Raw genomic sequence first — 27,603 nt, 5'->3', positions numbered from 1 at the left:
GATTTTAAAATAATAGGTAGTGGTGAGTGAAACAGTCAAGTTTCCTTCTGCATACAGTTTTCATAAGATTACGTAAGCGTGAAACTCACCAGAAATGGCGCTTTGGAGTTTTAAAATTATTTTGAAAGAGAAGAACATTGCTCCTTAAGGGTTTGGCAACATTGTACACCCCTTTTCCAATCAAATATTTCTCAAAAAAGGATGAAATGATGAAATTAAACAGGGAAAAATGCCTTTTGGAAAATCAACATGGCTAAACACAAACCAGGATGAGACAAAATGACTTACTGTTAGACAAATGCTGTTATCCAAACTAGTAGAGAAGAAAATGCTTTACCTGCTGTCTTAGATGGACCCCACTTTTGCCTGTATAAAGCTTTCTGTGGACTGGTAACAGTGTCCTCCCATCAAGTAGCAGGAGGGCACTGGGGCTATCCCCATGTCAGGACTGTTTTTTGAGTTGCCTCTCTCCATTACACCTACTCCCTGATACGCTATATGGACTGTGTTTTAAGGTGGAGCAATGGCAACGCATATTTCTTAAAAATTGGTTTAGCTGTTTTTGTGTGATTAGTGAACAAATAGATTATGATTTAACTTATATAGATTTAAGATGGGTTTTGACAAAGAAAATTTTTAACTGAGCAGTGGTGGGTGGCTGTTTAATTTTTTCATTTTGTTTCATTGCTGGCCATAGTGTTTTTAATAACTCCTTAAGTCAAAGAGATTGGACTTTTACTTTAACCACATAAGAAAAACCAGAATTTCTGATATAAGCAGGTTTGAGAGAGAATTGTATGCTTGAGATAAAAAAAAAGTATTTTACTATTTTTTATTCAATTTGGTTTTGACTTCTAAATTAGCAGCATATATTCTGTAAGCATTTTAATTCATTAATTACTAAAATTAGTCTCTGTTTGGATTCTTCCACAATTGGGTACAGAGTCTAATTATTACTTTGTCCTTCATTTATATTCTTTAGTTTAAATGTTTCAATTGTTACTGCACTTAATTTACCACTTCCCTGCTGGTTATAGTTTATTATAAATTATAATATGTCTCATTGCTTAAATAAAGTGGAATCTTTAAACTGAAAATGAACTGTAAGAAAACCTAAATTATTTCTTAACAAAGTTCAGAATATATGAGTTCAAAAAAGAAATTTGATAAGAGCTGTAGTATTGTCAAAGGATGTATTTTAAAGAAATGGTCTACTCTGTATTCCATTAAAGGGTTCTCTGGCTTCTTGTTGTCCTGCCTACTATACCAATCACTACTCTGTTTAAGTATATTTAATCCTTTACCTGTGGAAACTTTGGTCCAAGATATCAATGGCTTTGGGTCCCCAGATGCATCACAGGGAAGATGGATGTCACTTTCTGCCAAAGCAGACACACTCACGGAATGAACTGAAGAGATACGTGGCTTTAGTCCTCTGTTCATAAAGTTGGGAAACTGTAGTACTGAACTTGGCATTTTTGGCACCTTGTGGTTGTAATGCCAACGACTACCAAACATTATATTTGATGTTGATGCAGGTGGCGTTGGAGTGGGCTGAGGGGCTGCACGTGTTGGATTTTTTGCAATGTACCAAGGATGTAAATGACTTGAAAGGGTTGAAATGGTAATCCTTGGTGGGCCTGTAACACTCCTACCTGCCTGCCTAGAAAGTGATGGGTTGGAGTAAATCTTTTGATAGCTTTTTTCTTCGATTTGCTTCTGATTATCCATTGCCTGATTTCTTGGCTTGAGTGTTGCTTCGGAGGCAGAGTTCTTAACTACAGAGCCAGTCACAGGGGTGAGAGCAGGCTTCGCAGTTAGTGCTGTAATTTCAGGACGGTTCGTAACTCCATTTCCATGCAAGTCTGAGTAATGAAATGACCAGGCTTTGTTGAAGTATTTGGGAAATGCTTTAAAGCCTTGATTGGAGGATCTAGACAGTGCATAGTTAGGTGGACCCCAGGATGAAGCTGTGGTGTAAGGCTTAATAGTAGAGGGAACTTGATACCCTGTGTGCTTATACTGTTGAGAAGATTGCACAACATTTTTTGATTGGTGCATGTTTAGATCCATCGCTGATGTTTTTCTAGCTTTCTCTCGTGATCCTGATACATGACTTAATCTTAAATTTGGCTCTTGAACTACTGCCCTCTGCACAGAGGACACTGAAGAACTTAGTCTGTTAAATTGTTTGGCCAAAAATAGACTTTTGGTGGGAGCTGAAGGAGTGTAGATGTAGGATTTTGGATTGCTGTTGGTTTTTTTAAATTCAAGGTAGGACAAAGTCTGTTCTCTGATGGAGGACAGAGTAGGGAGGCTTATGTTCTCGTTACTAGAAGTCTGAAGGATGAGCCATCTAGCTGAAACTGTCTCATCACGGGAACCTTGTAAGTTCATTTGCTTTGAAAGCTGACCTATTTTCCTGCTATTATCTGAAAAACCTAAAGACTCATTATCTTCCCTGGCTGTCATCTTGTTTCCAAGTTCAGGATGTTTCATTTTGGATGATAATGAAGATCCGTGTGATTTCTCTAGAAATAAAGGAACAACATGGCTTGTTGTGACAGACGCTGTTGTAGTCTCCTGAAAACTGGTTAATGAGCTGTGGAAAGTGTTTTTCAAATCATCGTATGACAATGGAGTTATTGTTGTTTGTGAATCAGTCTGTGTAGATTCTTTTCTCATGTCAATTTTGTAAAATGTTTTGGGTGTTATAGAAACCTTGGCTGAAATGTGTTGAGAAGCATTACTTGTAACTGTAGGAGTTGTCTGCAAAATTTTCTCAGAGACCTCTGTTGGTTTCAGATCTATATTTTTTTGCCTTTCAGCATTTGGAAAATGAATGCTGGGAGCATGAGATGGCCATATTGGACGGTATCTGCGCTGTGAAGGCCTCAATCTTCTTTGTAATGGTGTCTGTCCATTTTCTGTCCTCACCACACTCCATTTTTTATTGCTAGTTGGAGTAATATTGTCTCGTTTTATAAGAGGTGCTTCTGTAAGATGTGGATTCAGAACTGGGAAGGTTTTTTTGTAGAAATGAGCTGTAGGTGGAACAGATTCTGTAGGCGTTTCTAAAATAGTTCGAGAACTGATTGAGGTTGCTGCCTCCGTGGGCACAACAGCAGAAGGCTGCGGACTTGTTATAAACAAGTGCAGAATATTAGCTTCAGTTTTTCTAGTTAAAACACTTATAGTGGTCATTGGTAATATTTTTTTGTCTGTTTCTGTTGAAGTAGAAGCTGTATTATGGGGGGTCTTACCATGTGCTTTTGCCAGTAACTCAGCCCACCTTTTTGGATCAATATTCTTCACTGACAGGTTAGTTCTCCGCTTACTTTCCCATGTCTTCTTTGCATGTTGCTCTCGGCTTCCAGAGCTTGTTTTAATCTTTTTTGTACTTGCAGATTTCTTTGTATTTTTTTCGGATATTTGATCCTCATCTTCAAAATTTGCAACTTCTACATCTCCTGAACCATCTTCCTCCTTTTTGGCAACATCTGTCTTATATTTGTTGCTCTCTACTGGTTTTTCATATTCCTCTTCAAGTCTGCTTTGAGCAAAACTAGAAAGTTCATTAATCTTTGTTATATGCATAAGTATGTCACTACCATAAAGATTAGCAGCTATGCAAATATACTGCCCAACATCTGCTTTGGTAGTCTTTGTAATCATGAGAGTTCCATTTGAGGATACATATTTTCCAACACCAGAGACTGATGGCAAAAGAATTTTGTTTTGTGGGATAAACCATCGTACCTTGGTGGGGAAAACTGAGGAAGTGGAACATGGAAGAGATAGTGTTTTACCAGTCTGCAAAAAGATTTCTTTTCCATTTGCCTCCTCTGGTGTAGCCATCAACTCTCTTACAATTAATCGGAAGGATACCAAATCTGCTTCATTCTCAGTTCTTGCAAGGCAATAGTAAATTCCAGCATCGGATGTGTCTGTGTTTTTTATCACTAAATTTCCATTTTGAGACACCAAAAAGTGCTCATGAGATTGATTTGCTCGGGACATATCGGGAAGAATCCACTCAAATTTTGGTTCCTCAGAGCTAATCACTTCACACTGCATGCTGACCTCAGATCCTTCTAAAACTACCTTCACTCTCTCCTCAACCCATCTACGAATCAGGACCCAGGCTGGCCTCACTATGGCATTACTGATTTCACTTTTGGTCAGATTCTGCTGAACTTCAGTGGTGAAATTTAGGACAAGCTTGCTAGTTGTGGTTTTCCTCCTGTTTAACTGGATACTGACACTGGGCTGTAAGAGCCAGGTTGGATCTGCTTGTAGGTGTCCTTTGAGCTCAGTAAAGTATGGGGTGTCTTCACCTTGAATCTGTGAATAGCGGTATGTGGTTTTATTTGCTATGTTTATATCCGAGCCTTGTTGAAGAATAGCTGGACTCTCATAATAATATGCAATTAATCTCCAGAGTTTTTGAAGTTCCTCCTTCTCAATCTCACATTCTAGTAAGGCTGAAATATTGACAGAGATTGCCAGAGCCCCTTGAGTGGTTAAGTGGTGCCATTGCATCGATGTTCCTTCTTCCTGAAGCTTGACGTTGCAGACCACATTAGCTGTATTCTCCTGGTTGTCTGATAAGCTCATAGACAGCCATCCAAGAGGTGGCTGATATTCTTGTACTAGCAAAGCTCCACCATATTGTTCCTCCCAGGAAGGACCATCTCTCTGTTTGAGGGGGGAGTAAATGACTGGCTTTTCACACAAGAACTCATGCAGTGAAAGCTGGAAGATTTGGCTCCCATTGAGAGCTTGTGGGGAAGTGCAGAGTGTGCAGAAGTCACCACTGTCTGATTCTTTCTCCTTTTTACATTTGAAAACACCTGTTTAGAGAACATATGCATGTTATTCATGATTTCAGTTTTCAACAGGTTGAAAACAACATGGTATATACATTCATAAATATTGTTAAAATGCAGACTGTTACTTAATATATGAAAAGGGATGAACTATTAACATTTTAAAACTGCATATTTATTATGCGTACATTTAGCTCCTGTTCAGATTTCTAGAGCCTGCATAAATTATGTTCACAGTGTAAATTTAGTTGGTTGTGATGAAGTTACAAATGACTTGTATCTTCCTTAAAAACTTGTTAAAGTTGAGAGTCAAAAGATTAGTGAACTGATGAGTCAACAGTTCAACTGCAAAGGAGATGAAATGGAAATTCTAATGGAGTTAATGTAATGTCTAACTGGATTGTTACTTCAATAGATCTGAGGTGATGTATTATGTAACAAGGTTATGTCATATCTTTTTGACCTTAGATCTGGTTTTAATAGGGATAAAATAAATTTGAAGTATTAGGAGTATCTTCTTTGTAATATTTGTTTAAGTACTAGCCAATTGTGTGTGTGTGTGTTTCTAGTTATTTTCTGTATTATTCTAGATTTCAATAAGTGATTGACACCAAAAAATTGGTGCACTAAAAATGGCATCTACATCTAGTGGTAAATGATTTCATGTTTTAAAGCTTGAATTTGAGTTAGTTAGTAACTTCATTTTGACTTATATTAGTCTAGAAATTGTTGCAATGCAGTTTATCCATTCATCCATTTTCTGAGTCCACATTTTTATTACAGGTTGCCAAAGGCTGAAGTCCATCTTAATAGCATTGAATGTAAACTACCGTATTTTTCGCACCATAAGACGCACTTTTTTTCAACCAAAAAAAGGTTGGAAATGTCTGTGCGCCTTATGGAGTGAATATTGCGTCACAGACCATGATGTGTATTACCTGACAAAAGTCGACATCCAGGGGTAGAGGGCGACAAAACTCAGTTACGTTACAGGCATTCCCTCTGTGCTTGGAGGAATGTTAGACATCTAATCCTTGTGTGTGCGTGAGTTGCGAAATGTAAACAAATGTAAGCAAAGGCAAGTTGGCATCGACATCTCACGAGGGAGCAAAGCGAGTGCAGAAAACAAAATACTCAGCAGAAGATGTTTTGCGCATTATCACTGAGTCGGACTCTGATTTTTCAGAATCTGATTTTGTTGAGAGTGACCAGGAGATCGAACAAGAGAGTGAGGAACTGGCCTCAGCTGATCGGGACACCAGCTGAGCGCATTCGTGCAGCCTATGCACCTATGGCAAGGTTCGTGTGGGAGGAATACCTAGACATTGATCCGTGGGAGCCAAACTGGCTACCGGACTTTACAAGACAGCATGGCTTGCTGTTGGACTCGACAGATTACCAGCCGCTGGACTACTTCAGGCTGTTCTTTCCTGAAGCTGCCTTTCAGCTACTGTCAGACGAGACAAACAGGTATGCAGAGCAATTTTTTGAATCGAGGGCTGTGCTTGCACCGCATTCTCGTTTTTCAAACTGGAAACCCACAACAAAACACGAGATGAAGGGCTTTGTGGCATTACAAATATAGATGGGACTAGACTGGCGATATAACTTCAGGGAGCATTGGTCCAAACGTGCTTTGTCCCCTGGTGGCTTTGGACAGGTTATGCTGCGTGATAATAGGTACGTGCTCCTGCAAAGTGATTGTGAGCAACTGAGCTTCATAAATTCTGACACTAGTGATGAGGAGTTCTTGGGGTTTCCATAAAACTAGAAGAGTGCTTGAACCTTAAAGTCTCTCCTTATTTGTTAATGACAGTGATGATGTTTCTTAATACCGCTGTTGAATTTACATGGTTGAAATATTATTCTGCTATATTTTATTAAACATATTAGTACACCATTTGGTTCAGAATATTTTTTTTCTTGTTTTCCTCCTCTAAACCTAGGTGTGTCTAATGGTCAGGTGCGTCTTATGGTGCAAAAAATACGGTAATGACCAAATGTGGATGATATGCTCACGGCTGATTTAAAGTCTCCAGTTAACATAAAGAATGTGGAAATAAACTGGATTCCTGGAGAAAACCCATGAGGAGATGGTGCAGACATTTATTTATATACCCAGCATCTTGTGATGTCAATGAGTTCAAGACTTCAGGCTGTCATTGCCAGCAAAGTGTTTTCAATCAAGTATTAGAATTGAGCATTTTATTTCCAGTTATTTAATTTGTCCAATTACTTTTGAGCCCTTGGAATGAAGGGATTGTGATAAAAAATGCTTTAGTTGCCTCACATTTTTATGCAATCGTTTTGTTCACCCCACTGAATTAAAGCTGAAAGTCTGCACTTCAACTGCATCTGAGTTGTTTCATTTAAAATTCATTGTGGTAATGTACAGAACCAAAATTAGACAAAAGTTGTCTCTGTCCAAATATTTATGGACCTAACTGTATAAAGGGGAATTGTATTAATTTATCAGCTTACACTTTCATCTAAAGCAAATGAAATCTGCGATGGGAATGGAATTGGCAAACCCTATGGTTTATGTAGGAGGATTTAACTGAATTTGGTGCAGATTTATTCTTTGGTGCAGATCTGAAGCACCACCAACTCACCTGGTGACTTCTTGTTCCATTCTGCCAACCACTGTAGCTGACAATCACAGTTCCAAGGGTTTCCATATAAATGCAACACTTCTAATGCCTTTATATACCTCAGGGTTTCGGGCAACATAGAATGCAACTGGTTATTGGAGAGGTAGATGTGCCGTAGGCTGGAGCCAAAGAAGTTTCCAAGGAAAGAGAGTGTGACAAAGGTGTGGGGGTGCACTTCCTTGAGAAGATTTCCATCCAGCTGCAGCAGGCGGAGAGCGGTGAGCCCTTGAAAAGAGAAGGGCTCAATGAACTCGAGAGCATTGTGATCCAAGTGCAGACGAACCAGGCTGAACAATCCTTGGAAAGTTTTGGGGGTGATGACCTTGAGTTTATTGTAGCTAAGCTTCAGTACCTATTGAGAAGTGAAACACATCGTTTGATTGATTGCATGGAACAACGATGTATTAATACTTAGGTATTCTAGGACATAAGGTAAATCGAGTCACTTTAAATTACCAAAATAGCTTTCATAGTGAACGGTCTAGGAATAGACTGCACGCTTTTCTGGAAACCAAGTGTTTCTATAGTTATTGAAAAGCTGGTCCACTAGTAACATGCTGTATAGATTTATATTTTTTTTCTTTGTTTTTTGGTTTGAGATGCACATGGGGTTTCTCCCACAATTATTACTGATGTCAAGATACAGATTACTGATTAAATATACAAAGCTCTGCAGCTTCACTCTTGGTACTGGTGGTTGCAGGCTAAACAGTCTGAACAACACTTGACCTGTTTAACTGAAGAGAGTCTTAGCCATACCAAGTGATCCATCCATTTGAACTAGCTTTTTATATTACTGAACTATGAGAAGGAAAAGACTTGCAGCAGTGTCAAGTGGATAGGAGGAACCTAACCTTGTGAGGACTCCAGTCCATTATGGGGCACATTATTATAGCATAAACATTCTGAGCCACAAGATGAATGGGCCCACTCCACTCATGTCTTCTAAGGCTCCTGATCTTTTACCTTCAGGTTTATTTTACTTTTCCTAAAGACACCAGTACCTGAAGTGGGATGCATATTCACAAATATCAAGGACTGCAGGTAAATGCCAAATAATCAATTCATATACAGTATGCACATTATAAAGAAATAAAAGTAGGCATATCATGCAGTTTGTGAATGCTGCATTATTTTGAGTGTTTCTAGCACTTATGGCTAGATTTTTCTTGAAGTTTACTGTTGTGTAAAAAGGATGATAATTGTCTTGAAAAGTATAAAAATTATCCATTAACAGTCTCTGTCGGTTGTGTCAATTTTCTCCTGGTACTTCAATTTCCTCCCACTTCCCCAAGATATCCAGTTTGTTTAGGTTACTGGTTAAGACTTCAGGGAAATAAAAATGAAATGCGTTGGCTATTTCCTTATCAGTATATTTGATACCAGGGTGGCACAGCTGGCAGCTCTGGATGCCATATGTGTGTCTACATGAGTTTTGCTCTGGGTGCTCAGGTTTCCCCTCAAATCCATAATGACGTACTTGTGTGCTGTCCTCACAGGTGGCGCAGTGGTAGTGATTCTGCTTTGCAGTAAGGAGACTGTGGAAGATTGTGGGTTCACTTCTCGGTTCCTCCCTGTGTGGATAGCGCTTTTGAGTACTGAGAAAAGCGCTATATAAATGTAATGAATTATTATTACATAAGCAGTTCCAACTAGGCATGTGAGTGGGCCCTGTAATGGATTGCATGCCATTCAGGGCACAGTGCTGCCAGGATAGGCTCCAGCCCCTCCATGAACCTGAATTAGATTAAACAGCTTTGACAATGTTATGTGATATTTGATGTCTTCTTGCTGAACATTCTGATACTACTAGATTTTAATCAGAATATTTAAGGATTGCATGCCTCTTGTTATTAATCGTTTCATGACTAGTATTTAGTTATTCCTCTCATTTCCTCATAAGCCCTAAGGTTAGAGCTTAAGTATTTTTTTCACATCTCCTTTTTTTAATCTGCTGTGTTTAATTTTTGTCCTAATTTTCCTTCAGCATTATATAAAGTATTTTTCTAAATCTACCTCTAATCAACTGACACCTGTCTCATCATTTTGAAGTCTATCCCACTTTTTACATTAAAACTTTTGGACATCTATTCACAAATTTTCTTTTTAAAATTCAGTTTAACAGTTTTAGTTTTTGCCAGTTTCATGTACCAGAACATCATGAAAGGTGTTATATTAATACCAGTAATGGCACACTTGAATGCACTTGACTTGAGCATTCATAGTTTTCATCCTCTTTCTCTGTACGTTTAGCATTCGTTTTCGCTCAGAGGTTGATGCGCTTGCTGCTTCTTGAGCAGCTCTTCTCTCCACCCCAGCGGCCTGCTTCTTCTTTTCTTTCATTGGCATCTTTTTACATTAAAACTGATTGAGTCAGTGTTTGTGTTGCAATTACGTAGTGCTTTTTCTTTAATATGTCACTTAAGCTGACACTTAAGTCTGCAATAAAGTTAACATTATTCAAAGTTATTGTCTGTTTTTACCTGCATTTTTATTACTGTTTAATATTGTTTTTTGTATCCGTATGCTGCTGCTGGAGTATGTGAATTTCCCCTTGGGATTAATAAAGTATCTATATATCTGTCTGCCTTATGAATGATTTAAGATATTGAAGAGGTAGGGGAAGTGACGGCGAAGGAGGTAGGGATGAGAATGCATGCATGAATGAATGGCTGCTGCCGAGAGCTGATTCTACATTAAAATAAAATAAAAAGCGGAATAACCTTGGAGGTCAATCATCACCCCGAAAGCGGATAGTAGACATCACATAGTATATGTGTACCAAATTTCAGGTCAAGAGGTCAAACGGTTTGCGAGCTACAGGTGATTTAAAGTCCTGGACAGATAAAGGGATAGCCACGGGAGCATATTATATGTAAAGATAATTAGTTAAGCAGTATGGTTGTTAAAATAAATAAAATAAAAAGTAAATCATTCAGAATTTCTCCTTTTCTGTTCCTTACATGGAGAGGCTGACCACAAACCCAGGGCCTCCAAGTCTGAGGTGAATGCTTATCCATTTTCTGAACTCCATTGTCCCAGTGGTTATTTGGGTTTATAACCGCTGGGGTCCTCTCTATACTTGCACTTGCCCCTCCTATTTCCCTCACCCCTAAGGTAGCAGTGTTGAGAACCTTGGGCTTATACCACATCCTGCTTTCCCACTGCTTCAGAGGGAGCTCTCCTTTAGTGAAGCATTCCCACCTGACTTCCAGGCTCTGGTTTTAGGGCCAGCATCTCCATGTGAGGAAATGAAATGGAGATTGGTGAAACCCTGGCCAGTTCCACTTTGATGACAAGCAGCATCTGTATTTTAAATTCTGTGCAAATGATTACAGAATGTCAAGTGTGTGTGAATACATATAGACACCTGCATGCCTGTATAGACATATAAATGTATGTGAGTGTGTGCAAATATCTACCTCTGCATTAGCAAAGCTGCTTAATCCTTTTCATGGTCATGCATCACTGGGTTCAATGGCAGTAACTAAGCCTGGATGGGGTGCCATTACAATTTATATGATTAGTAGAATTATTAATATCAAAGAAAACAAAAACAACTCTGCATTATGCAGTACCATAGCTATCTGCTTGGCTACTTCCCTCAACTGCCAGCCCACCTTATGGCACATTAATGTTCACTTGCCAAGCAAGAAACTGCAACACAAAATGAAAAAGAGAACAAGTGCAACAAGTTACCTCCATTTCCTTTCTTACCTGCAGAGAGTGCAGCTCCTGGAAGGCGCCATCTGACACAGACTCAATGCTGTTTCCATGCAGCATCAATATTTCTAGATTGTGCAGTCTTCTCAGCTCAGATGGCCTCACTGTCTGAATGCTGTTGTACCTGGTGGACACAAGTTGAACAGTTGTTTAGTAAACTCTGGGTCTTAATAAAAGTACTGTTTGTTTTTTTTTTTAAGTCCTTGGTAAATTGGGGGTAGTTCTACATAGCAGCATGCAACTATGCTGGAACATCACTTGAACAGTGACTGACATTAGTAAATAATAATAATAAAGGGATTTTGCAACTATAGGATATTTGCAATCCTGCAGTAAAGTCAGCAATGCCCTGTTTATTAAATGTCTCTAAGTGACTCCTTGACATGCAGCAGTAAAGTCAAAAGGAACGAAAATGGACAGGGCCGATGGGATGAAGCAAAGGGCAAAGAAATGTGAGCCCATCATCAAGTATTGTTAATCACTAAAATATTCTACTGGAACAAATTGCAGAAAGTGCGATGCTGTGCATCTTTAAGATGTTGGTCACAGAATTCCTGTTTTTTTTTTTTGGTATTGATTCCGAATTCTTTTCCAATATGGCGGTTCAAGAGCCTATCCTGGTAGCATGTGTTGTAAGTCAAGAGTCATCTCTGGGTGGGGTGCCAGTTCCTCATTTGCACAAGATCCAGACTTGCTGACTGAACCAGTTGGCATGTCTGTGGGATGTGGGAGGAAAACAAATGCACCCAGAAATGGGTAGGAATGTTCAAATATTAACAGGCAGTGAAGTCCACATTTGAACCCACTGCAGGAAGGTATGAGACCGCAGCACTAACCATTACACTGAATTCAGTGACCAATAACTACAATGATATTGGTGTGCCTTAATGAGTAATGACCCTTGGCTTTTGCTTATTCAATGTGACCTGATGGCTCTGAGGCTAGGGATGTGCACCGGCAATCGGAAGACTGTCGGGTTCGAAGCCTCTAAATGCCAGAAGCAACTCTACTCCATTGGGCCCTTGAGCAAGCCCCTTAATCTGTATTGCTCTGTCCAGGGTATGACATTAATTTGCATCTAGCTCTGCAGGCAGGTCCTTCAGCTTGCAAGGAAAACTTGGGGGTTGGTGGCAGGATTGGCATTAACCACCGTAAAAACCCTCACACTGTTCCAGTGTGGTGCTGAGATGTCACCCACTGCACTCGGGTCCCAATCCAGGTGGTTCATGTGATGGGTGCGGCAACATGCTACAATCAGCTCATGTTCCCAACCCTACGTGGATTATGTGCAATGACAGCCATTTTTGCAGCATTACACTCACCGCACATTAGCTATTAGTTGGTGAAGTTGTTAGAGAGATAGTTGGCCAGTTAGGGACAGGGTATGATTCGAGGCCAGAATGACCAGGCTGTGGTGCACAATGTTGGCTTGTATATCTGAAAACACCCTACTCTTTGCGAAGGATTCCCAGGGATCTTTTATAGAAAGTCATGAGCTCAGCTTTATGTCAGCAACATTTTTACAGCATAGTGTTCTCATCATTGCGTATGTGCTTTGGGATCCACACACTGACCAGAGATTGAGTACCCCCTGTTGGCCTCACCAACATCTCTTCCAGCAGCAACACAACTTTTTCTAGATGGTCTCCCATCCAAGTACTGGCTTGGCCCGAGCATACTTTGCTTCAAGTGAATTACCTTTTCTGAGGTGCTTGTGGTGTGGCACATGGCTTCCTATAACCTACCCATAATATGCCACCCTACTCACATTCACACAGAAGTGCTATTAATTACTGTATTCTACCACGGAATATCTGTTCTTTATTCACACAGCTGAAGGTGTCCCCCACTGCTTTCTATGTCATATTGTCTGGTGCCCACCATGGCCTGTCACTAACCTGGGATGGGCCCTTGTGCTCACAGTTACAACTTATTTAACTGGTTGAGTTTAAGATTCATTTATTTAAGTCAGTGGTTCATGTTGTAGTCACCACAGGTAATGCCATCATAACACTGTAACACCCTAGCATATTGAATGGTCTTGCCATAATTACATTTCATGATCTGGCAGTCAATATGAACCCACTCAAAGCACAACAAAATAAAGTGTCAGTCATGCCATGATATAAAACTCGAAGTGAGTTTCTTGTTCATTTCCATTTGCCGTCTTTAAACATGCATTGACCTAAATTGAACCCTTAGATGACAGGTCTCCTTGAGAATGTTTCAGTTTATTTCCTTGTGTTGACAACCACATACCAACTTTGATCTTCTCTTTTCTTTTTGTAGTAAAGTGTGTTCTCTTGTTGGCATTATTTTTTAAGCCCCCCACCCCCCACCCCCCCCCCCAGATCACAAGGATGCAAATATCCAACCATTGTTAGGCTTACCCTAGGTTAATGCGTTCGCTGTCAGGAGGAAGGCCATGTGGTATTGAGGTGAGGTGACGGAAAGTGCAGTGTAGCTCCTTAGGACCAGGACAGCTGCAGTTTGGGGGGCAGAGTCGCAGAGCACAGGTTCTTTCACACATAACAGCCAAGGCCGTCATGGCCCAGGCCCAAATGATCCCCGCAGATGGCATTGCACACGTCTACAAGCTACATCATCCAGCCTGTTCAAAAAGAACAGAGAGAACTGTGAGGGAAAAGAGAAATCATGCTTTCTGCCTACCCATTAAAATATCCCATGAGGAGGGCAGAATCTGCCTTGGAGTGATGGTGGTTATTGCCTTTCAGAACAAGTGTGGTATGATATGTGGCTAAAAAGATGAAAGTCAAGTGGGTCATTTGAGAATGTCTCTAGTTATCAAACAAGTCACTGGAACATGTGGCTTGTCTTGCCTCCCTTTAATTAACCTGAATCCAGAAATCAAAAATAAATCATTGCCTAACATCTTGGTTAACCAAGATTAGTTCAGTGGACAGTTTTCCTGAAAGAATTAATTTGGTTTTCCATATTTTATATCAACTTAATTATATGCAGAATAAATTAATATACTGTGTTTATATTTACTTAAAATATGCTCATATACTCACACTTTCTATCCACTTCTTCATTTTTTTGCTAACTGAGCTCTTTTCAGGGCTGAATGGAATCTCGATATAACATGAAATGTGTTCTATACAGAGGTGTAATGCTGCTTTAATGCATCTTAGACAATAATAAAGATAGATAGATAGATAGATAGATAGATAGATAGATAGATAGATAGATAGATAGATAGATAGATAGATAGATAGATAGATAGATAGATAGATACTTTATTAATCCCGACTGATGCCCCATCTTATGTTTGCTCTGGCCTTGTCTCCAACACTTCTGGCCTCCATGCACTGACAAACCAAATCAGGATCCCGAGTTCAGTCGTACAACAGGTGACACCTCGGCATCACACTAGTTTGAATGGAACAGTGTGAGGTTTTTTTTTTTTTGTTTTTTTTAAACAGTGGTTGGTGTGCCAATCCTGCCACCAACCCCTGAGATTTCCCTGCCAGCCACCTTATAACTGAATTAACCTTGAAGTAAATTTGAATAGCTGGATAGATGAATAATAATAGACAATAATAATCATTCTATAGTTACATCAAATATCCCAGCCTCAAAGATTAGTTGAGCAGAGTTTAATGCCATATTCTTTTAGTAAAACCCCATCCATCTTTTTTGTAACATGCATATCCAGTTCTGGGTCATAGGTAGCTGATGCATGTAAACATGTCTGTAAATATGACCAGAATGCTTGGAACACTGATCTCGGACTGATGGATAGCTAGAATCATTAAGCAGCTGGAGAGGCAGACAGACAGGCAGGATCTGATGGCCACTATGTTGCACCTCAGAGAGTAGTCCAGTATAGGATGGTGCAACGCAAGGGAAATTGTGGAAGGAGGGCTGCAGTAAATAGCAATGACTATATGATGTGCTGTCTGCAGTTTAAACATTGTTTAGTCAGACAATGACTAAACTCCCTCAGGACCAACGTGGGACAATGCATTTCTTACAATTTAAAAATTTCTGCTACAAATGGTTTTCTCATTCATGGCCCTTATTGTTAACACTGCAAGCATCTATGACAAGGGCACAGACGTAGAAGGAGCTTGTGCACTTCCACACTGATTATATAGGCGAGATTATTACTGTAGACAGCATATCATGACCAGGACTGGATCTACCATATTAATGAATTAGGCAGTCACCTAGGGCAGCGAAAGCTTTGGGGTGGGCTCAGCAATTTTTTAAACATTACAGACTTAACACAGAATTACTCCAATTTAGTACAACACTAAGTGGGTTTGGCACAATCTCTATAATCTTCTCACCTCACTTGAAACAGTGACAGGTATCCCTCCCAATCTGCCTAACTCTTTGTTATAATTTTTGCTTATTCAACTCATACAAAACACCAAGGGGGACACTTTTCAATGTAGTATACATATAAAATGCCCTCAAAACCCAGCAATGGCACCAACAACTTCAGTATTATCTATCTATCCATCTAGCTTCTCTAATAATCCATGTTTCTGCATGGGGACAAATAAAGTTTTTTCTATCTATTTACAATAACAATATCTGAAAATTTTTCTCTCTCAAGTAGATGTATTGGACAAGTGATTTTCACTGTGAGACCTGAAGTGATCTTTACGGGTGTGCACACGACTAAAGCAAGTGTTCTGATGACACTTATGTTGACATAGATTTAGGTATTCATACAGAGGACATTTGATCAGTTAAATTTTAAATAGAATGGCAGCAGCTCTAAAGCACATATTCTGTGTGTACTAAATAACTTGTCATTTTCAGCGCTACATCTTACTAAGATCTTCTTGACATCATATTAAATGGCACTTAAACGTTCACAAATTCGTTAAATTTAATTTACCAAACTAATCTACGTCCTGGTACTAATGGAAGTCACTACAGAGTAAATGCATACGGCAAAGGTTGTGGATGCACAAATGATAAATCTAATATCACATATCCCTGCTCTGTTTGTCATCAGCATGGTTTACATTAATTATAATATGCATTCGGATTTAAAATATATTAAAATATGTAATTTGTGTATACAAGTGTTTTCTTAGAAAGGAGTAAATACAGTATAATATAAATGTGAGTGCACACTGTCCTTTTGGAATCTACTAACTGCTGTTTTAAACTGCCACTTATAACACAAGAGTACCTTCTCTGTGACCTATCAAAAATGAAACGAACATTTCAAATGTAAATTGTGGGTAAGCTAAATATGACAGTAAAATGTACATTGAGTTTTCCGGGAAGTGTAGGAGATAACATTCACATTTTGGAACTTTTTAATATTATTTCTCTGATTTGTCTTGTTACATTTGTGGTATAGTTATTGTTGTTAACTTAGTTATTTATCTTTATGATTGTTTTCCAGACATCATTGCACTGCTGTTTTGTTTAATGTTTTTTGAAATGTACAGCCATTTTGTATGTTGTTTTAATTGGCGCCGCTACATAGTTGTCAACAATGTGACCCACTTGTGCCATGACTTGTATTGTTATTGCACCAGATGGCAGTTTGTTTTAATAGGTGTCTAAAATTTCAGTCTTCCAAGCTAAGATAGAAATCTCTACTAAAAAAATCAAGTATTATAGTCTTAGTTAGGGATGATTTTCATTTTTGTTTTGGTGAATTGTACTGTATGTTTATCCGCCTTTGCCTGTTCCTGCATTTACACTTCAGCAAAAAATTAAAATGCATTAATCCATCCATCCATTATCCAACCCGCTATATCCTAACTACAGGGTCACGGGGGTCTGCTGGAGCCAATCCCAGCTAACACAGGGCGGAAGGCAGGAAACAAACCCTGGGCAGGGCACCAGCCCTCTGCAGGGCACTCACACCCACACACCAAGCACACACTAGGGATAATTTAGGATCGCCATTGCACCTAACCTGCCTGTCTTTGGACTGTGGGAGGAAACCGGAGCACCCGGAGGAAACCCACGCAGACACGAGGAGAACATGCAAACTCCACGCAGGGAGGACCCGGGAAGCGAACCCGGGCCTCCTTACTGCGAGGCAGCAGTGCTACCACTGCGCCACCGTGCCACCCAAATGCATTAATCGCAACCACCAATTTCCTTATTTTTAGTGTTTCTAGCCTTCTCCTAACATTCACAACATCATTTAGTACCCTTGTGAATCTGAATCATATGCTCGATGATTCAGTATTGAATTCATATGGAAGGTGAAAAGTCACCAGATTTGTGGATAGTGGATCAGCCTTGGTACAACAATTACATTATAACATATAAAACAGTCTACATATCTGAAAATAATGTTAAAGGGAGCTCTTAGGGATCCATAGTGGTATACTGTAGCCTTGCAAATATGGGAGGGTGGTGGGATTGTCAGTATTGGCCTTATTATGGGCCAACATTGTCTTTTCTTGTTATTATACAGGTTATTTCACAGAAGTGAATGACCACATGAAAAAATGAAAAGCAATTCTGGTATTTAATAATGATGAAGATGACTAAAGTTAAGGAAATTATTAAAGGTCATGACAGTTACCAGAAAGAGACATCACATCAAGAACTATAATTAGTAGGTAAGGATGTTTAATTTTTTTTTGTAGTGATTTTTAGTCCTTTATTTGTCATATACAATTTTTGTACTGTATTAGGAATTTTTCGCACACTCCAACTCCGAAGAGCTTCAGGGTCAAAGTGCAGGGTCAGCTATTTGTACAGCATCCCTGGAATAATTGCAGGTTATGGGCCTTGCTCAAGGGTCCAATGCAGTAACATTCCTTCTGTCACTGCCAGGATTCGAACCAGCAACCTTTGAGTTACCAGCCCAGATCCTTTAGACAGAGGGCCACCACTCTAATTATTTCTGTTTAATTCTATAATACGCTGATTTGCACTGATTGATTTCTTATTCACTGTTTATGTGACGTCTGCATGTTTTTTTTCCTTTCTGTTTATTTTGCTGTTTTTTGTACGCAGGTGTAGTTAAATGGTGTCTTACAATTTGCCTGGCATTGGTCAGTGTACTCTGTTAGGCCTTAATATCTGAACAGTAAGTATGACTACCTTACTTACTAATCATGGTGCCAAAGAGTGTTGATTTGCTGCATGTTCATTAGTACATGCAAGTAAGAATTTCTTTCTCCTCTGCACAAGTGGCAATACTGACTATATGGACCAGTGGCCTCTGTTTAGGGTGGGCTCCTGCATGGTGTTCAGTGCTGCTGGATCTTCATGACATTCCTTTGGAATAATCAGGCTCAAAAATAAGCAGATGTGTTAAACAACAGAGTGATCTATAACATTAATAAAATTGTACTGACAATGGTGTTTTTCTGTGAGCTGACTCTGGGGACGGAAGATGACTCAAAGTGCATGTCTACATAAGCTTCACACTCGTGTGCTTGGTGCACAAATGTTTCTTTGAAACAATAATATTTGGGCCTGTCAATCCCTGTCTTTTTGCAGTTTGTCAGGCAGCACTGCACCTGTCGGTGATTCGCCTGCCCTGTGGATAGCTTCTCTCAAACCCTCGCCTTGTACGGTACCGCTTAAGAAAACATTGCTAAAATATTTAGCCTAGACAAAAAGAAAAAAATATCCAATTAATGAGAACATGCCTGCACTAGTCAAGCCTGAAATGTTTGGATAATGTTATTTGCATTCAGAATATCTCCATGTTATACGCAAAGGGAGTAGGCAGATGCTGAATTACAACTAGAAAGAGATCAGCTGATAAGCTAAAACTTATGAAGAGATTTCCAATCAGTACCATATTTTGGGGTAATTTATACATTTTCTGGATGTTTTCTTTTTCTGTCCATCTATAAAAACCTTCAATATTTGGTTTTGCTTTAATTATTTCAGATGTCGCAGGGAGAATTGAGTATGACAAGGTACAAGTCAAGACCTTGTCCTTTTTTAAATTCACTGAAAGTTGTATGTGAATTCATATCCATTTCAAGCCTGTTTTAGGCCCTACATATTTTGGGCCTGAAGTGCTGAAACACCATCCTTCCTATATCAGTTGGGGGTCTGCCACTGTAATGGATTGCCAAGTAGTGGCCTACCTTGCTTATGCCAGTAAATTGACCCTGCGTGTAATGTTCTCTCAGTATGACTTGCTTGGCGTACTTTTGTTTTGCAAATGTGGGATCTAGCTAAAAAAAACAGATGGCAAGAACAAATGCTGCAAAAACACTTGGTCTACATGGAGGAAGTCTCCCTGCAATTCTGAGGTAGGAAATGAAAGGCCAAGTGTTTCCTGTTTTTGTCACTTGTGTAAAAAAATATTTGATCTATAGTTGCTAAATGTTCCTATAGACTGAGTTTGTGTGTGGAGAAAGGTTTACTTGGAAAGGATTCAAAATGGTTCAGGAAAATTTAACTTCACTCTCACCTTACAGGTCATGCCCTTTGCCATCTCAAGAGTGCCAGCAGTTTTGCAGAGAAAAAAATCTAACCATATCATGACTTACTGATGGTCCTTTTTATTTTTGTTCTGAGGTATGGGTTTGTTTTATTGACTGTTCACAGTACGTGCACTGTGATTTTGACCAATGTTTTTATTTTATCTCCAGTGTTCAAATTTATCCTTTTACATCTACCAAAATCTAAGTCTTATTTTTTGTTCTTGGAAAATAATCTTCATTTATCTATGTGGCTTTTCCATTCATTTTCTAAACCTGCCTATTTCAATTTAGGGTCATGGGAGCCTGAAGCCTATTCTGATAGAGAGAGAGATTGTCTGTGAGGATTATTGTGAGTGCAATAAAAACCAGGAGATAAAAAATGTATGCCTGTAACCCCACCTAAAAATTTGTGCAAAGTTTTAGAAGCAACAGAAAAATCAAAACCTGATGCTGGGGCCTACTTGATGTAAAGCTAGCTACCACTAATAGTGATTTGCAAGAAGCAAAATATTTCTACCAAGGAATAAAAGAGCCACCACCATACTTACAGTATATGTCATATCCTGTGATATAATCAGTGAGATGATTGTGGTCAAGTGATGAACAAACCACATCATAAAAATAAAGGAAATCGGGAATCAATAGGAATAAACTTTATTAAACATAGTTCAAATATGCAGAGCTCACTAAAAATCAAATCTACATGCTAAAAAACACTGAATAGACAGTAATAAACATATAAGACTGGTGATAGTATGTTGTATTGCAAACTAAAACACATCTTGCACTAACTCAGTCCAGGTGGAGTGGTGGCTCTGAGGCTAGAGATCTGCACTGGCAATCGGAAGGTTGCCGGTTCGAATCCCGTCAATGCCAATAGGGACTCTGCTCTGTTGGGCCCTTAAGCAAGGCCCTTAACCTGCAATTGCTGAGCGCTTTGAGTAGTGAGAAAAGCGCTATATAAATGCAAAAAATTATTATTATTAACATGCATGGTTTTCAGATGTAGGATGAAAACCATCTCAGACATGCATATTCCATACGAACAGATCATCTGTTCTTTTCTTAACCCAGAATATCAGCATGCGGGAGCATTGGATGCGATATCAGCCCAATGCAGGATATGCTCATTTGTACATCTGTACTCATTTGCAGTCATCCAGAGTATAAATGGAAGACCCAACATTATCAGATACAAAGCAGGAGCCAAGTCTAGATGAAATGCCAGTCCAATATAGGGCAAAGTCATGCACCCACCTGCACATACATACCAGACCAATTAATATGCCATGCCATACATGCAGTATCTGTATGATCTGGCAGATAGCCTGAAAAGACCGATGTGAAAATGGGGGGAACATGCCAACTGCACATAAACTCTAACTCAGCCAGGAACTGAGCCCAGCAGCAAGCACTATTAGCCAGTGGACCAACACGGAAAAAAACAAAACGCTTTCATGCATGGTCTGTTGTCATTTTTATGAAAGAAATCAGTTTCTCTGGGTTTAAAATACTTAAAAGTGCCTCTCAAAATTGCACAAGAAGAGAAAAGAGAGAAATTGATCTTATTTGCATTTGATAAATAATGTGTTTCGCTGAAAAATCAAGAATGGGGATAATGTGAAAGAGAACCTCAGAGGTCATTCATTTTTGTTGTTTGTAAGTGGGCCACAAGAGTTTATACATTAACCGTGAATAATGAAGGGATAACTCTATCTCCCATTCTGACCTTCTAAAACTAATGACAAAATGGTCTAAAACTTGTCAAAATTGTGCTTCAACAGAAAAATCAATAGAGGCATGATTAAAGGAAGTGAATGCAAAATGTCAGTGAAATCTGTATCCACTCTCACAGGTCTTTGACTTCCTAAGTGTGCCAACAACTTTGCAGAGATCTAAAGAGTTAAGCAAGCCCTGTTGCCATACTGGACCTGAGGAAACAAACTGTCTGTCTGGTGGAGCGGATTAGTCAATTGCCTACCTCAGATGACAAATTACTAACACCCACCCTCAATAAAACTAACTCCTGTATCAACCTCCCAATTGACTGCTTGCTATATTGAATTCTATGTGCTGCTACTTGTTAGCTTGAGAGAAAAGGTCTATAATATAGACTTCCTGGTTTTGTTTTGCTCACAGATATACTGTATATATAGTCACAAGTGTGTGCTTAGATGACATCCTCAGGGCTCTCCAAAAGGTAGTGATACCACCCCGAGCAGAGAGGGGGTGCTCTCACTAATCACATCTTTTTTTACTCACTGTTCCAAGGCTTAAACAATGGAGGACCTGTGGCCCAGTTTCTACATCCTCCATGAAGCCTTGAACCTTCTGAGACAGCTGACATTTAAACGCTAAAGAAAAAGTAAGTCGGCTTTCATTTTGGAAACGACGTTGAGGAAGGCAGAGCGCTCTTGATTTCTTATTTTTGACATAATGTCATTTTGCACTCTCACATGCCCTTTTCTTTTCTTTTGACAGCAGCAATTAAAGGGGGTGACCATCTGGTAACCCAACCTTTCTTACTTGTAACATTACTTCTTTATTCCTCACTTTTATATATATTTATGTATGTATGTATGTGTGTGTGTATATATATATATATATATATATATATATATATATATATACAGTGTGTATATATATATATATATATATATATATATATATATATATATATATATACACAGTGGAATCTCGGGTCACGAATGTCTCGGACCACGTACAAATCGGGTTACGACCAAAAAGTTCGCCAAACTTTTGCATCTGTTCACGACCACACACTCGGGTGACGAACAAGCCAGTTTCCCTTCTGGTTCATACATGCCGATGATTTCCGCACGTGTTCAGTCTCTTCCTGTGCAGCGAGAGAGAGAGAGCGCGCAAGTGAGCATATATATTTACATACAGCTCGTACGGTCTGGAATGGATTAATTGTATTTACATACAATCCTATGGGAGAAATTACTTCGGGTCACGGCCAAATCGGGTTGTGACCAGAGTTTAAGAGCGAATTACGGTTGTGACCTGAGGTTCCATTGTGTTTATGTATGTATATATATATATATATATATACTAGACATTAAGGCCGTTACAATAACGGGCGCTAGAATAACAGTGCATAAACATTAGTAGGAACAGTCTATATTAAATGGCAAAGGACTGTCTATTTTCTGTTACAGTAATACTGGCTTGTATGTGGCTGTAATATGCGTCACTGTATTGTATGCCTTTAATTTTCTCTCACAGTAATACGTCTCTCCAGCAAGTATTTTAATCTGTGCTGGCGTGCAGCTGATTATTGTATGTATGGCGTCTCCCCAGCAACGGATTTTATGTGCGCGAAAATAAATCTACTTTTAAAAGTCATCCTATTGTAATATCATGAAAATTCGTATATTTCAGAAAACACTTTACACTTTACCGGGCCAAGTTTGTTAATCTTAAATCTGACATCCTCAGAGTGAACACTTGCACAACAACAAACACTAATCCCACCTCTTTGGGGAAGCTGGTCTCCGCGTCTCAGTACCCGATTGGTCTTACCTCATTTACCGTAATCCGATTTGTACTGGCCGCACGATATTTTATAGGTCCCGCCCTCTCTGTCTTGTGTAACGCATCAGGCGGACACATGGACACACACAGGTATTTTATTAAAGAGGATATACACCTGGAGTGTGTACACCTGATGAGCCTAGAATGAGGGCGAAACACGTGTTGTGTACTCTTTGCATTTATTTGACAGTAAACTATTTCAACCATTCTATGATCTGCTCCTCACAAACTGAGGGCACCGTGGCGGATGTTAGCAGATTGCTGGCCAACCACAAGCGTTACCTGGTAGGTAACCACCCATACAATCAGATTGTGACACAGACTTCGAATGCCGTGAATATATATATATATATAATATTCTGTATATATAAATATATATATATATAAATATATATATATATATACATATAATATTCTGTGTGTGTGTGTGCATATATATATATATTATATATATACAGTATATATATATATATATATCTATATATATATATATATAATATTCTGTATATATATAAAGGAGAGTTGGGATCCGAGAGACTGTGTTTGTGGAGGGATGAAGAGTTAAGACAGGTGGGGGAGTCACGTGATCATCTCCCCTTCCATTCACCTGATTTCATTCACTTCATTTCGCTCCGAGCTGAACTCCGCAGCTGACGCGGTCTTGCCGTTCTTTTTCCATAGTGTTTAGTCGTTTCTCCTTTACTGATTTACTGTTTAGTAGATGCGCTACTTACTGAATAGTATTTTTTCCTTTAGTGTTTCTACTTAGTGTTTCTCAGTGTTTAGTAGACGCGGTGTGCCGGTGTTCCCGGCGGTGTTGCGGTTTACTGTTACTTTCTACTTCGTTTTTGTACTTTAGTGTTTAGTAGACTTTTACTTTATCTCATTTAGTGTTGTTCCCGGTGGTGTTGCCATTTTTCAGTGTTAGTGTCTACTTAGTGTTTGTGTTTAGTGTTATGGAAGGAGTGATCTTACCACTGTCAGATTTTGCAATGAATGAGTTGGTAAATAATGATTATTTATCAACAGATCACATGAGCAAATTCAACAAAATTTTAGCTGCGCGTACAATTTTCCAACCTCAAGAGGTTTTGCTAATGTGGACTCCTGACATACCTATAATGCCCATTCCACAAAATGCAAAACATATTCAAATATTACCTTCTGCAGCTATTGAACGAGTGACTCACTGGGTGTGTGCCTATTATGATGGTGCTGTAATTCATGTCTATGACAGTTTAAACGCTGATAAAAAATTCAACCTCACCGAACAGCAGCTTCGTTTCCTTCATGCTTTGTTTCCTTACAAACCTCCCATAGTTTATGAAGACGCACAGCAACAATTAAATCATACAGATTCTGGTGTATTCTCAATTGCATTTGCTGTGTGTATTTCTTTAGGTATTGACCCAAGTGATCAAGTTTTTACTATTTCTTCAATGCGAAATCACTTACAAATAATTTTTGTTACTCGACAATTGCTTCCATTCCCTGTCGAAAGTAGCCGACGGGCGACACCAGTTACAAGTATTCAGTGCGTTCAAAGACCTGTACGAAGTACGGCCACTAACACAGTCACTCATAAAAGGGGAGATGACTCGGTGCAGGAAATGGGTATTGAAACTACCTTGGAAGACATACAATCAACGAGGCGATTAAACGGATCTCAAGAGAGGTCTTCTAGGTTGGAAAAAAAGCGCTTGGCTGCCAAAACCATATATATATATATATATATATATATATATATATATATATATATATATATATATATATATATATATATATATACACTGTACATACACACACACACATATATACATACACATATACAGTACATCTATACTAATAAAAGGCAAAGCCCTCACTAACTCACTCATCACTAACTCTCCAACTTTCCGTGTAGGTAGAAGGCTGAAATTTGGCCGGCTCATTGCTTATAGCTTACTTACAAAAGTTAAGCAGGTTTCATTTCGAAATTCTACATGTAAGCAGTCATAACGGTCGACAACGTCCGGCATGTTAAACTTTCTTATTTATGGCCCCATCTTCATGAAATTTGGTAGGTGGCTTCCCTGCGCTAACCGAAACCGATGTACGTACTTATTTCGGTGGTATGACACCACTGTCAGCCGCCATATTGAACTTTCCAACGGTCTTTGTTACTTAATGGACCCATCTTCAAGAAATTTGGTACGCGGGTTCCCAACGCTACAGTAACTGAATCCTATTTACGTACATATATACATCCATAGTCTGCAGCTCGGTCCACACTCTGAATTCTCCAGGCACTCCTGAGTATAATCTAATTTTGAAGGTTGGGGCACCAATAATGTTACTGAGAAACTTATAGCCACTGAAACTTTGTAACGGCACAAGACTTCAGGTCACATGCCTGCAAAAGAACCTAATCGAGCCAACTATTTTTACTGGCGGTGGCTCAGGGGAGAGAGTTTTTATTCCTCGCATCCCCGTTATACCCTCTGATCTTCCTTTTCAATTGAAACGCCTACAATTTCCAGTAAGGCTCTGCTTCGCAATGACAATTAATAAGCCTCAGGGACAGACCCTACAAAAGGTTGAGATTGATTTGAGGCAAGATTGCTTTTCACATGGCCAACTATACGTTGCATGCTCAAGAGTAAGCTCAGCGCACAGCTTGGTCATATTACAACCGGAGGGGCGAACTGACAAAGTGGTATACAAAGAGATCCTTAACAAATAATTATTGATATATTTTTTCTCAGTTTATTATTTAAAATTTTAAAGCAGTACTTCGCCGCTGTGAAGCGCGGGTATTTTGCTAGTATATATATATAATATTCTGTGTGTGTATATATATATTTATATATATATATATATACATACAGTATATATATATATATATATATATATATATATATATATATATATATATATATATATATATAAAATATTCTGTGTGTATAAAATATATATGTTTACTATTAGTAAGACATCCTCTTTTTGGGTTGTGGGAAGACTTATACTGTATATAAATTCTATATACTGTGCATATGTTATTTCCATACTGAAAAATACAAACTACAAGCAGAAGGTATATGCTGTTTGGCAGTTTATCGGTTTGCAGTTACTGAATAAGTTGCCATCAGCATAAAGTAAAAGGCAAGAATCAGCCTTGGATGGGATGCCTTAACTCCGTTATAATAATAAAAAATAAAAACATGCAACATTGTCTGTTTATAAAAGGTTTGTTGATCTCACTGCTGCCACAGGACTCTTCTTCTCTAATGACAGTCAATAGTTTTAGCGCAATTGTTGAAACTGTGATTTGTATTCCCTTGGAATTCCACTGGAATTGTATGGGAAATGTAGATTAAAGATGGTCTTCTTGTGGACATGTCTGGGACAAAATTTTTTTTTAAATGAAAAGGTAACAGAATATCTGATTATTTTGTTCATGCAAGAATACCCACCATTCAAGTGGAATTGAGGGTTGTGTAGTAAATAAAATGTCAAGGCAAGTTTGACCCTGAACTGAATGAAGCATATCTTGTGAGGAAAAATAAATTGTAAAGTAGTTCAAATTATGTGAAAAATTATAAGAAGCCACAGTTGATTTGAGTAGCAACCTTCAAAACAATTAAAACCACACAGTACTGACAATTATAGCATATAATAGCATTATAATATTATATTTTCAAACCTGCTGAATCCATTTTGGAGTCGTGGAGTGATGTCAATTATGCAAATCAAAAAGTAAAATCCAGTTCAATGAAGCCTTAAATCAGAAGCTTTATTCTTATTCTTGTTGCCCTTCATCATCCTCAGAGTTCACCTCCCCCACCACAATGATATGAACTCCCACAGCCTGTCAAGTTATTCTGCTTCTATTTTGGAATTCATTCTTCATGACACGCAAGTAAATCCAGCAATGCAGTGTCTTGGTTTTTCTCCTGGTGTCGCTCTCCAAGTCATCGTATTTTTATTATTTCATTATCAACCACATGTTTTTTTGCTAACAGCTTATCATTAGAAGTAGTTCAAGGAGTGTCTGTTATTACTGAAAGTGTATCAAGCAATTTTGTATAATGATGATGATAATGATAAATAGGTAGAATATTACTTACCTAAGGCTGGAACAGCAGATTGTTCTCACTTTGTTGCCTGAAAATCAGTGGGGAGTGGAGACAAGGTGCTGCGGAGAGTGGAGCGAGTCCCAGCTCTACACCTGGATTTCTGTTTAAGCTCCTCACCGAGTCCTGGCTGTGCTCTGTGGAAATGCCTGCCCCTCTCTGCCTGGGCCTCCTCCTCCTTCTCCTCCCCCCAAATCCCTCCCTTTTCTGCTGCTGGGACAAACACTAATCTGCTGGCTGTCCCCCATTGCTCTGCTTTATGGGGGATCCTTGTTGCAGTCAATCTTATTTTTATATAGCGTTCGTCACTGAAGACAACTTC

At 38.9% G+C, this 27,603-nt stretch overlaps 1 protein-coding gene across 1 annotated transcript in view; it reads right to left on the bottom strand.

Moving 5' to 3' along the window:
* Positions 1-27,387, bottom strand: part of si:ch211-159i8.4 (matrix-remodeling-associated protein 5) — a 39,824-nt gene extending 12,437 nt beyond the window's left edge. Inside the window, exons 1-5 of the mRNA XM_028815728.2 lie at positions 27,276-27,387; positions 13,594-13,814; positions 11,198-11,327; positions 7,442-7,832; positions 1,305-4,853 (exon numbers count right to left, since the gene is read on the bottom strand). Coding sequence (XP_028671561.2) covers positions 1,305-4,853; positions 7,442-7,832; positions 11,198-11,327; positions 13,594-13,784 — 4,261 coding nt within the window. The 5' untranslated portion in view covers positions 13,785-13,814; positions 27,276-27,387. The remainder of the gene's footprint in view (positions 1-1,304; positions 4,854-7,441; positions 7,833-11,197; positions 11,328-13,593; positions 13,815-27,275) is intronic.
* Positions 27,388-27,603: the final 216 nt, after the last annotated feature.

This window comes from Erpetoichthys calabaricus, chromosome 12, assembly GCF_900747795.2.
Source record: "Erpetoichthys calabaricus chromosome 12, fErpCal1.3, whole genome shotgun sequence".
NCBI lineage: Eukaryota > Metazoa > Chordata > Cladistia > Polypteriformes > Polypteridae > Erpetoichthys > Erpetoichthys calabaricus.
The sequence above is the reverse complement of the archived record's forward strand: the minus strand, read 5'-3'. Positions and strand labels throughout refer to the sequence as shown.